The 13,814-nt window shown below is 35.0% G+C and overlaps 1 protein-coding gene across 1 annotated transcript; it reads right to left on the bottom strand.

The window, feature by feature from the left end:
* Positions 1–3,721: 3,721 nt before the first annotated feature.
* On the bottom strand, positions 3,722–13,194 carry LOC135155068 (putative nuclease HARBI1). Its single transcript, XM_064103627.1, has 6 exons — positions 13,045–13,194; positions 10,311–10,374; positions 9,363–9,579; positions 8,588–8,874; positions 7,393–7,541; positions 3,722–6,798 (listed from the first exon to the last, which is right to left on the bottom strand). Exons 2-6 carry the CDS (start codon positions 10,353–10,355, stop codon positions 6,444–6,446), a joined length of 1,053 nt encoding a protein of 350 aa, XP_063959697.1. The 5' UTR covers positions 10,356–10,374; positions 13,045–13,194; the 3' UTR covers positions 3,722–6,443.
* Positions 13,195–13,814: the final 620 nt, after the last annotated feature.

Raw genomic sequence — 13,814 nt, forward strand, 5'->3', positions numbered from 1 at the left:
CATGGCATTACTGAAAATAAATCAGGAGGAACGTCTGAACATTACCCATTGTTGAGAGGCTGAAGTGATGAAAGGTAATATGAATCATCAATAATTTCCTGGGGGGGGGGGGGGGATCAACGTTGGTAAACGGTGACCGAGTAAAAGTGATTTCATATCCTTAGCTGATTATGATTCAAGTGTGTACTTTTAAAACGAATTTATTATAAGTGTTTAAATGCTCACTCTTTTTAATTCCCCCTAAAACAGCTTCATGAATTTTATTCCATGGAAGGAAAAAAAGAGATCAATTATTTGAATTTATTCCCAGTAGCTTATGTAGACTTTTGGGGGGGGGGGGATTTTGAAATGTTTAATTTTCAAAGGAAAATAGGGTACATCCTGTGGGTGAAATTGAACCCCTGAAATGGAAGGACCCCAAAAAATATTTGAAAGGATTTTTTTCCCAGCTCGAACATAAAAAAAATTGGCGAGGGGGGTGGACTTTGAAATATTTAGTTTTCAAAGGAAATGGGGTACGTCCTGTGAGGAAATTGAACCCCCTGAATTTTGCGGAAGGACCCAACAAAATATTACAAAGAAGGATGATTTTTTCCCAGCTCGAGTATAAAAAAAAATTGCGAGGGGGGGTGGTCTTTGGGGGATTTTGAAATGTTTAATTTTCAAAGGAAAATGGGGTATGTCCTGTGGGTGAAATTGAACCCCCTGAAATTTTGCGGAAGGACCCCAAAAATATTACAAAGAAGGATTTTGTCCCAGCTCGAAAATAAAAAAAAAATTGCATAGGGCTACAGGCCTGGATGTATTTAATTAATATTTTAGATATATATAAATATTGATACAATTTTGAAATGTGTAGGTGTTCCATTGGTTAATTGCATTCAATGCGATCACAAATATACGCAGAAATTAATCCCGGTGACAAGACACTGTTACATACAATTTTTCGTAAAAAACTACTTGTATGCAAGGGAGCGTATCGAGCAAGCTTTTGCATTTTCGAAAGCAAGGATTTTGTGCAAATTTTTATTGAATTTTGTCAAAATTCTTAGTAAAACTTTACCCCGTTTTCAAAAGGGAGGGGGTGACTGTCCCCGCTGCATATGGCCATGATTGCGATTTAAGTGGATTTTTTTGCAAGAGATAGTCATTTAAATTCTCATATTCACGCATAAAAAAACGTTAGATACCAATTATCAGTGGTCCAATATTTGATTTTGGAGATTATCTACTAATATTTTTATGCTTTGACAATCCTAAAAAAATTAAAAGGCCACCCCCCATCTCAAATGAAAAAAGTATATTAATAAAGGTTATTAAAAGCATGAATGAAATGAAATAAATATTTTTAAATGTACAAGTTTTTATCAAGGGCAGCATCAATTTATTTTTATACATTTTAAATTAAAGCGGATCGGCCCTGTGGCAATGTAGCTACATGTATATGACTTTTGATGGGAAATATCATAAAAAAATAATAATGCAATGGATACTAACGTATATCTTTCTTTTTCCCCCATAAATAGTATCGAGGATCAATTCCAAAGACCTCAGTTGGATTCTGACACTGTGGAGCACACCAGGTAATTTTATCTTTATATTTTTCTTTAAAATCTTTGAAGGGCACATGAAAAAAAGGGAACTCACCAAGAAGAGGTGTATTTGTCAATACCAGTACTATTTTTGTACACCACTCCTAAAAAGAATTGAAAAATTATTGAAATAAATATAACACATACACACTCTCACACAACACTGTACACACTTGCAAATGAAAGAATAATATAATTCATATATACATAAACATAAAATAATAAGTACTAATAACAAGTGAACCCAATTTCTTGTTGTATCATTTTTTAGAATCTCTAAATTTATCACTTTTCCAAATGCATTTCATTTATATTGAACGATTAATAGGGAAGGTGGGAACTGGGAAATCAAAGAAAATGAAATATTTATTCTTACCAAAGTCAGTTTCATGTCAGGTATAAGGTCAAACTTCAAAGTACAATTATAAATATTGTGAAGAAAATTTGGCAATCTACAATTTTCATTCAGAATTTTTCTCTCAGCTGATGTTTAGAATTTTTTCTCTTTATACTCGGCACAACATCAACACCATCTAACAAAACATCTTCAACAAGAATATTCCTTGAACAAAGGTATTGAAGCATTCATTTCATGTTTATTCAATGGGAAACTGAAATACATGTGCACATTGATAACATTATATTAATATGAATTCTTTTATTTTCTAATTGCAACAGATTGTTGGCAATCCTTGCAAGTAAATTCAATTTCTGAGATGAATTATTCCTTTAATTTGAAATAAATACATTCATGCATAAATAAATTTTCATGTGACTATTAAAGAAAACATTACATTTCATTGACATTTTCTTTCTCCTAAAATAGAGCAATTTCACCATCAGAAGCAGAATCTCATGATTCAACCCTAGACCCAAGTGTTTCTACAATCATCAATATCCCAATTTCAAGGTACGCCTATTTATGAATTCTCAATATTTATCTTTATGTATGAAGATTTAAAAGTAAAAAAAACATGCAAACTTCTCCAACTGAATAGTTGGATCATCAATTTCAATAATTTTGATGCACATACATATTTTTTTTAAATCAGGAAATATTTGCATAAATAAATGATACCTACATTATTATTTTGATAGAATGGTGTGCGACAGCTTTTATTTTTAGAGTAAAATTACTCTATAATGAAATCTTTTCATTTAAAAAAATTGAAATTAATAGGACACCTTCATCAGGCTCAACTTCTCAAGGAAGTCAGATCGGAAATGGTGTGACGCAACTCACGCAAGGCCCTCTTTCAAGGTATTTTAAATCACTAACACTGAGATTTCTCAAACTGTTGCTCTGATAAAGAAATGAACAAACATATTACTTTCATAGAATTATTTTTTTTCAGCAGGGTCATCACTTTCAATGACCAATTTCATGTACATGTTGCATATAAATTAGTATGTAGAATATAGTAGATTTTAACAATATTCAGTGATTCTGATATATGAATTAGGAACACTGACTGTATCTACAGTCATCAATTTACCCATTTCAAGGTATTCATGAATTCTCAATATTTATCTTTATGTATGAAAATTTAGAAGTGAAAAAAAACACATGTTAACTGCTCCAACTGAATAGTTGGATCATCATTTTCAATAATATTTATGCAGGTGCACATACATACTTTCTCATGAAATATTTGAATAAATAGCAGATACTTAAATACAATTTTGATAAAACGATGTGCAAGAGCTTTTATTTGCAGAGTCAAATTATTCTATAATGAAATATATTTCATTCCAAAACTTAAAATTAATAGGACTTCTTCATCATGCTCAACTTCACAAGGAAGTCAGATCAGATCTGGTGTGACGCAAATCACGCAAGGCCCCCTTTCAAGGTATTTTAAATCACTAACACTAAGATTTCTCAAACTGTTGCTCTGATAAAGAAATGAACAAACATATTACTGTCATAGAATTAACTTTTTTCAGCAGGGTCATCATTTTCAATACACCAATTTCATGTACATATTGCATATAAATTAGTATGTATAATACAGTAGACTTTAACAATATTCTTCCAGTTCAACATATGATTCTGAAATATTAAGTCAAATAAAATTCATTCAAGTTCATATATACATTTCATGTATATACATGTACACATATATACATACATTTCATTCCTTTTACAGCCAAAGATGATGTTTTTCTTTTAGTAAACAAGAGGTACATTTCTTAATATGCATTTTGATGTTCTCTCCTAGTCATGAAGAAAGAACTCCAAAGCCGCAGTCTCGCGGATTAAAGAGGGGATGTACAAGTAATTCCCACCACAACACCGGGCCCAAAACGTCAACCCGCTCAAGTGAAGAAAGACTTGTTGAATTGGCGGAAGAAGAACACCAAATACGCCTTGAATACATGAGAATCGAGCATGAATTTAACATGGAAATCCTCAAAGTCAAGAAGAAAACAGAAGAAGCTAAGCTCAAGGCAGCTCTTTCTTCCTGTGAGGATTAAATCCTCCTTACTGCCTTATTTCATCTCTGATTTTGATGAACTTTGAAGTGTTTTCATTCGTTTATGTTTCTTCATATTTCTTCAGAACATTTAGTTTACTAGGTGGACTTGTCCCTTACATTGGCATTAATTACAAATTCCATATATCCTTCTTATTTCACTTTGATGTTGGTACATTTAATTACTTCAGATCTCAACCTGTAAGAGGTAGTTCTGCCCTTTGACACGAATGGCAGTAACTGTAACAGTATCTTTTAATGCTCCTTATCTTGTCTTTTAGAAAGTTCAAGTATTTTAGATACAAGTTCTTTCATCATAATTTTCATTAACAAAAATTCTTTATCAGAGAGCATGTTCCAATCACCCATGCCATCTCTTGTAAAAAGACATATATTTTTATGAGTACATATATATATATATAAATATATTTATTAGACCACCAATGTCAATAAAGTTGAAGAAATATCTATTATGCAGAAGATAAACGTCAATAAAGTGGAATTCAGACACTGTTAATGATCTTGTTGCTCTCAATTTATTTCTTTGCCATTGTGTCTATGTACCTTCTGCACATGAACGTTCAATAATTTTATATTTCCTAACTCCTAAGACTAGACTAAAAGTTCCATATCACAGGAGAAAAATGCAAGAACTGATGGCTTCCACAATTATTATTACTTTGAATTGTACGATGAAGAAGTGACAGTAAATTACATCATCAACATGCTTGAAGATATTTTTGAGAGGAACACACAAAAAATATACTACAGGTAATGACAGCTCTACGATTGACACTATGATGAGGCATCAATATCACAGCTATAAGAGTAATCAAAAACGGTAGAAAACTAATGCAAGGAGGATGAAACAATCCTGACGTTTCAAACATTGAAAGAAGAAATTAATACAGGTCAACAGACAATTTTACAAGTACTGCAGCTAACCAGGCATACAAGGTGCATTGATGAGGTATGTGTACATACAGAATCATGGTAGGAATAGCCAAATAACTTCTTGACAAGAACAACAGGATACCGCTCTTTGTGTAGGATGTTTGTTTCCCAGTGTAGCATACAACTGTATTTGCATTCTGAATTACATTCCAAATAGGAAAATGTCAAAACTAGAATGCCCTCCATATTAATCAAAATATATTCATTATTCTGATTATGTATTATATATTCTTTTCCAGCTTTCACTTTTTTTATTCCTTGTCTTGTGAACTAGCCATTATATAATAAATATACAAATTACCCATCATGCAGAGGGGGAAAAAATCAATATTTTTGCAGGGCTACTTTGGGGACAAGCCAGAATGTTAACTTTTGTATTACATGTACAGTTAACAATGGACCCTATGATATTTTTCGGGGGCTTTTCTTGTTTAGTTTAACAGTGCTTTTTTTGCAGTTAATTAAGGGGCATATTCATCCGTAGCCCTTGTGTATTCTTTTCCCTGCTTGCATCCTGATATTCTGTAATCCAAGCAGTTAAATTTCTCACCCATAAACATAGATTATTAGTTATCAAGGAAAAGGGGATGGGCATATAACCTTTTAAATATATTAATGCTTCTGGTAATAACTTTTCATGATGGAGGCACCCTCCCCCCTCAAACAAAGGCCCAAACTTTCGGAATGTAATTCAGATGTAAATGTAGCTGCATGAAAACCTTGCTTGCTGGAAAAATAACAAGTACCTTGGCAGCTTCATGATTTCCAAATATCCTCTGCAGCTACTGAATGAACGGTTGGAGGCAGAGCAGATAGTCCCGAGTGGCTACTTTACTTTAATGTAAGGCATGTCTGTGATATTTTCTTTGTGTTAATTCTGATGACAAAAAAAAAAAAAAGAATTTGCACAAATGTGGGAGTGTTTTAATGTACCAAATTAAGCAATATTTAATAAGGAAAAAGCCTGAAATTTGCACTATAGAATTCAGGATAGTTAAGTTTCAGATTTCAAACATTTTCGTTCGGATCAAATTCACTGCCCTTCCCATGATAAGTCGAACGCCTCTGGCAGTCTCGCCTGCATTACGCGAATCAATATAGCAGCAGTGATGACTTAGAAAACTATTAAATATACTCACAAAAGAAAACATGATCATTGACCCAAAATGACCTTTTTTTTACCTTGATCATATGACCTAAGACTTGTGCATAACAATAAGTGATCTTTGATTCCTCTCATGTCTGTTTCATGAACTACATCCAAAAACTTTCATAGTTATGACATTACCAAAAATTAACCTCGGTTAAGATTTCATTGTTGACGCCGCCGTTGTCAGAAAAGCAGCGCTTTTAGTCCCGCTGTGCTACGCAGGTGAGACAAAAATTACCTTCTATATGTATATACATACACAGACATGCCTTAACGATTAAAGTGATCCTCAATTATCTGCTCTCTCCTGAGCCTTCCTACGACAGCGTCGTGGAGGCCAGGAGGAAGGTGGACAAGTGGAGGCATTTCCTCAGGCTCAGGTCCTGGAATATCTGGCTCGCGCCGGTCAAGAGAGATATTCCACAGGACCGAGCAAGACACTATGATTGCAAATGTAGTGTCCACCTTCACGCGGAGATAATTGAGGCAAGGGAACCTCCTCTTCAAACGACCAAAGGTCCGCTCAATAATACAACGCCCTCTTTTGTGGGCAGCATTATAGCGTACCTGTGGCCGTCCCTGAGGATTCAGGAGAGGGGTCATGAGATAGGGAAGACATGGGTACCTGAAATGGAAATGGAAAAAAATACATGTAAGTCTCTTACTATTAAATTTATGTAGGGAATTGGACGCACTAATTAATAATTTCCTAAGCGATTTATTTCAAAGCAATACAGTAGAAATTTGAAAAATTATGATCCATTTCTTATTCTTGCCACAGCCGTTTGCACAAATACAAAGTAATAAGAGAACCAAATCTGAAGTTGAAACTTTATAAATTCAATCCAAAATGGACAAATTAATTCTACTTTATACTAATGAATTAATGATAAAATTATTGTACTTTCTAAGTAAACCATATTAATATCTCACCCCCCTCCCCTTCCATCAAAGAAATCTATGCTGATGAAGTGGGTTCTTTTATTTTGTGAAATAATGGATCCCTCTTTTGTTTTCATTAAGAAAAAATAAAATGTAATTATTGAATTTGAATTACAAGAATAATAAATTGGGGGTGCCACATTTTGGGTGCATGTGACATCTCAATAATAAAGTTTAATTAATTCAGATTATCCTTCAATAGTCATAACAATTTAACTAGATATTTTGGTGTAGGTTCCTTTAAGAAAGGGATACACTTAATGACCAATGTACATACCCACTATCTCCAAGAAGCCACTCAGCACCATCTGCCCTTGCCTCCAGCTGTTCCTTCAGTGAGCTCTCATTGAAAATCCGGGAATCATGGGTGCTGCCAGGCCACCTTGCCACAATACTTGTTATTTTCCCAGCAAGATCACAAACTACCTATTAAATTTGAAAAAGTAGACATACATGAATCACACATTTACATGTACATTGCATTTCAAGCTTGGCAGGTAATTTAACTGCACTTACTTTCCTGATTATTGCAACATTCTTCCAAATGTGTTATTTGACTCAACTGCCTGCAGTTAGTGCAGCAATCTCCCAACATATGAATTTGAATGACCCTTGGCAAATTATATTCAGTCTCCTTGCACTTATATTCATTAATTGATATGTAAAATCTTAACATAGAACAAACATTTAAATTACCCTTTCATAATAATTGATAATGCAAGAAGTTAATAGTTTAATAAATTCCATTTTTGTATATCCTAGTTGCAATATGCAAATGAAGGGTATGGATAGATGACATTTATAATTATCTATATAAGAATTGCAGTCTTGTGTTGATGCATGTATATGGCCTAAATCAGGGATTCTCAAATGGTGGCACGCACGCCACTTGTGGCGCCCAGAGCCTTGCGGAGTGGCGCGTGGGAGCCAGTACAAAAAAAAAGAAAATAAAAGTTCGATCTACTATTAACCTGGAATTGAGGTTTAATAATTTCATAACAAAGGGAATACAAAAACTTGACTGTATTTGAAATTTAAATGCGTATTAATTTCCTTGGATTTTGTGTAATCTAGCATTCGATATCCCTATTATGGAAGATCAATCGGATGGTGTTCTTTTTTTATATTCATTTTATTTTTGATGTATTCACTTAAATTTTGTAGTATGTTGGCATTTTTATATCTTCTGTTAATTTAGAACCCTTCTTAGCCATTATTGAAGTCTTCATATTTTAAGCACTTCAGGTAGCTCTGCATCCTCGTCCCCCTCCCACCACCACAATATTTAGCTCATTCACGTGTTGGACAGTGGAGCAGTCCAGATTTTCGGAGCTTCAAAAAAAGTAATCGTGCACAGCTGGCCAAAATAATATCACATTATTCATATTCACATAATTCCATAACTATTTGGTTGAAAATTAATTTGATTTTCCCAATTTCGGATGGGAATTAAAAATTACAAATTTACTTACCTGAACATTGACCGAATATCTGTTCTTCCTGTTCAAGAAGTACATGGCTTGTTCGCCACCAGGACTCTGGATGTAGACATGAGTCCCATCAATTGCACCAATGACCCCTGGAAATCTGCAGTAGTCGTAAAATTGCTGCTGGGTCGTTTCAACTTCTTCTCTCGTTGCAGGAAAGGTCATGAATTGCCTCTTCCTCCTTGCAATAGCTTCAGACACATCTTTGATCACTCTACTGACAGATGACTGTGATACTGTTGCCTCATCACCATGCATCCTCTGGAAAGATCCTATGTTAGAAAGAAAAATGAGATCAAATCGACATTCATAAAACAAACTAAATGAAACTACTCTAGAAATAGTTAATGTCAACAGCAATAATAATAATACTAATCCTTATATTGACTTTAAGCTTAATCACAGTTTGAGCAATTGAATAGCCCTATTTAAAAGTTATTTAAAATCTGAGAACTAAATAGCACAAAAGAATAGATTGAGGGATCGAAATTCAATTAAGGACATTCATCACTTAAAGTGAAGCCCATGTCATTACGACCAAACTTCACATATTTACCTTAATTAAATATAATTACAAGATAAGTGTAAGCCTCTGTAAAGCCTCATGATTTCACATCTGGTCAGAATGCACTTTCTGTCAATTTCAAATCAATGGAAGATTTATTAGCATTTAAAATATACATAGCAAAGCAATCTTTATTTGCTCAGAAAAGATACATTTTTTGGTGCTATTAATATTAAGGGTACATCAATTACTCACCAACGGCATAAAATCGTAGAACTGTCAAAACCTGTAGACTGACTGGTAGAGGATTGTTCCTCTCCGTGTTCCTCGTCAAGTCTGCTTCAAGCATGTCGATGATGTAGATGACGCTCTCCTTGGAAAAACGATATCGTATCCGGAATGCTTCTTCATCGTACAATTCAAAAGGGTCCTTCAGGTCCCGGGGACCTCTTTGTGGCCTCCCTTCTGGATTCTGTGTACATATAGGGGACAGTTGCATGTTTTAGCAATATCTTTAAATTTGTTCAAATAATGTAAATATATGAGTTCATAGATCTAGTTTGCCAATGAATTCCAAACTTGGACCAGAATAGATCACTCAGGGTATCGGGAGTCTTAAAGAAAATTACTTGCAGGTGAGACAAAAACAAAATAGTGAGTGAGGGACATCTCGACTGTCTCATGTCACTGAGTTGTGCATATCACTATTTGTGAAAAACAAGCGAAACTTTAAAAGGACATACTGTAGCTTACTTAATCTTATTTTACATCCAATTTTGATGAATTTTAAGCATTATGCTAATTTGATTTTTCTCCATTTATTCAAATCAACATTTTTCTGGGGTGGACTTGACCTTTATTTAATGTTCATTTATAAAAAAATAATAATTGTCTCCACATCTTTTCATTGCAACCAAGGGATGCAATGGTTTGATAGGATCAGGATTGTTAACACTAACTGCCCTTCACATGGTTAAAAAATCGTAATTTGAATTATTCCAGTGAAAAACAAGGCTAATGACGAATATTTAGCACGTGTGAAACCAAACTAGAACATGATTAGAATCATGAACGCTAATAACAATTACAATAGCAATCATTACAATGAATCAAGATTCACATGTGAAAAGGCCCTTGGTAGTACAGAACACAAATCTAATTTGACCAATGAAATAAAACCTCTTTTGACTTGTATATTCATACCTCTCTCAATCTTCGGATACGACGAACGTGATGAAGATAGGCCATATTTACGATGTTTGCAACTCTGTGACACAATAGAAAATTGATACTGTATTAATTCATGCAAGACGATAGGCATAAATAAAAACAATTTATATAAAGCATCTCATCATTCATGCAAAAAACCCGGGGGGGCCAGTTCCATTCACGAGTGGATACCATGCGCGACCATGGGGTCTCGAAAAGCACCCTAAACACGTAATTTCCATATTCTGAAAATGCACCCCTTAACAAGTATTGGCGTGTGAAACCCTACCCTTAACAAGTATTGGAAACAAAATGATACTCTTGGCAAATATTCCCTGAAATGAACCCCTAAACAAGTACAGGAATGTTTTATTGTTACGGGTCTTTCGGTCGTCGGCTTTACCTATTTTGGTTTAGTACGACCCCATCTTCTACATCTCGCGAAAATTGGACTCTAAACACGAAGTGTTGGGGCAAAAAGGACATCCTTTATAAAACATTTTAATTTTGTTTTATCATCCCCGCAAATTCGACCCTAAACACGTAATTGTCCTATAGCGAAATAGATACCCTTTTTTCATTATTTTTGTGTTTTTGACACCCTTATCACGTTACGTACGTAACGTGCCCTATCGTGAAAAGGACATCCTTTTTACGTGTTTTTTTGGTCGCGCATGGTATCCTTTCGTCAATGTAAGTGGCCCCCCCGGGCAAAAAAAATAAAAAAAACAAGACAGCTAACATTAATCATTGTCAAGGAAAAATGTAAAATGTATTAAGATCCCAATCCCCATAATAATAGGTTATGATCACAGTGACATAACCCCCCCCCCCCCCGGGTGACCAGACGTCCCGTCCCGACATACCCTTCCCGGGACGCCTATTTGTCCCGTATTTCAGAATATTGAAAAAAGTATAATTAATACATAGAAATGTGAAGAATATTCATCAAATAACCAACAGATGACAAAGCAGACGTAACATTAAAATTGATAACTGTTAACTTGCAAGTTCTACGGTGATTTTCTTGCTACCCAATACATTGATAACGAACTGGCCTCCTGCCTGTGTGTGGCAGGCTATTAATATAGCTAGGCATGTTGGATCGGAGAAGATTTTTCGTTAAAATGATTGGATTTTTTGTTTGCTTTAAGTTTGAACTTTTTCCTCTTTTTTTTCATTTTTCTTTCTTTTCTATCCTTCCTGCTTGCCTTTTTTCTCAATCTAACTTCATTTCCAATCTTTCCTATTTATGTTCATTTGTCTTTCCTTCTTTCTCTTACTTTCCTTCTTTTTTAAAGTTCCTTGTTTTTATTTCCTTCCTTCTTTCTTTCCTCAAACTTTTCTTTGCTTTCTTCTCCACCTTTCTCCCCTTTTTCTTTTTGTTCTTTCTCTCCTTCCATTATTGTTTTTCTTTCATTTTCTTATCTCTTCATTCTTTCCTCCCTCGCTTTAATTCATCCATCCTTTTTCATTCTTTATTTTATTTTACCCTTCCAATTCTTTTCCCTTTAATTTCTTTCCTCCCCTCCTGATTTTTTCTTTCTTTCAGTTTCTTTCAAAGAATGAAAGAAACATTTTTCTTTCCTTCATTGTTTAATTCGTTCTTCCTCCTTTTTTCCCATACTTTCATTTTGCAAAATGTGCATAAATTAACATATTTAATGAGTAAAAAAATTTGTGTAGAAGTTTAGAATCCCCCACCTAGTGCTATGATATAGCAAACAGAACTGAAATCGGACTTGAAATGACGAAGTCGAAGAAGCTTTTTTTCTTTTTTAATTGTGGACGGATGACAGGATCTCAGGGGGGAGGGAGGGGGGGTGGGTCAAAAGTTTCAATTTCGCCCGTCCTCTATGCTACGGCTACGCACACGATTATTGTATACTAACTAGATTTTATTATTATTTAGCCTAAGTTAGTAAGTAATTTGTTAGGACAGTTCGGGCCAGGGGCAGGAGGACCACTCAGTTACGTTAGCCTAGGGCTAGGCTATAAACTTAACTAAGGCTTAACGTTAGAAGAGCTCAGTCAGACTCACCCAAAAAGGCAAAGCCCAAACTAACTTAAGGGTTCATTACATGCCGCCGCGCACAGAAAAATCAACCATTAGTAACTTAGTCGTGTTGTGCACACCAGAAGTGAGATCCCAGCACGCGCGACCCACTAGTTAGAAATCCACTGCCAAACGCGGTTCATGGGCATGGTGCGAGGTTACTAACCTCGCAATACGTGTGTGTGAGTAAGGCTCTCTCAGTCTCACTCAGTCAGACTCAGTTGATATAGATTATAGCTCGCTTCAGTACAGCCTCATAACATAAGATAGTCATAAGTCATAATCATATTCAGGATATTCATATCATTCATATCATAGGCTAAAATAATGCCATGGCATGGAATGCAAATCATCATATTCCAAGGTTTCTTTATTTAATTCGTTTGAAATTCGCTTTGTCCACGTTACATTGAGATCTAATCAATGTCCACCCTTGTGCGAGGCGAGATCGCGATGATTGAAGGATCGGGCGAAACTCGTGTATAACTTCCAACACAAAAGTGAACAAATGGGACTAGCATTAAAACACTGCTGCGATAACGTAAAAAACAACAATGTCATGGTCTTTTCGAATGACAATTTATTGATTTAAAATAAATACGAGGTATGCATATATAATGTTAATACGAAATTGAATGAAAATAGGCATCGGAAATATAACGATATACTTACGATTTGTGCTTGAACTTGGCCACTATCACACACGATACGGCGGATTTGGACTGAATCGTCTGCAAATTTGTCTTCAAAATTTCGGCGCCAAGATGGACAAGTCGATTTTGCGCACGCGCGTTTAGGAATTAAACCACCCCTATGAGCAGTCTAAATTAAAACCAAATTATGACGTAGTTAAACCCCCCGGCGGTTTAAACTTCTTTTGTGAATAGCAAAATCGAGACAGTGGTCTAAATTTAAACCTTAGAGGGGGTTTAAACCTCGACCATGGTTTAAACTTCTTTTGTGAATTCGGGCCATACTGGTTTCCAGTATTTGCTGGACCAGTTGATTTTTAACAACGAACGTAGAGGGCAGCAACACACAAGCGTGTTGCTCTAAGGAAGGTCAACTCCGCTCGAATTTTGTGACCACTTTAAAAAATAAGGTGGGGTTTTGGGAAATTTGTCGAGTTGATTTTTTTTCATTTGTTAATTTCAAATATTTTTTAATGAACAATTATTAGATCGGTTATTCTGGGTATAAATATTAAAAATATTACTTTTATTTTCAAAGAAAATATTTAGCTTAAATAATCATGATTTTGAAATTTTTCCTCATTTTGGAATATTAAGCCTGTAACGAGGATACCTCATATCTCTTATTTTCTTCTGCTGAATTTCGCTGCACCACTAATAAATGCATAGACAACCACCGTAATAATCGAGGTAATTTTTCTGGCCTGGGTGCGCCGAGTCTGGGCCGGTCGCGCAGCTAGCTAGTGACGT

Source organism: Lytechinus pictus, chromosome 8, assembly GCF_037042905.1.
Source record: "Lytechinus pictus isolate F3 Inbred chromosome 8, Lp3.0, whole genome shotgun sequence".
Lineage (NCBI taxonomy): Eukaryota > Metazoa > Echinodermata > Echinoidea > Temnopleuroida > Toxopneustidae > Lytechinus > Lytechinus pictus.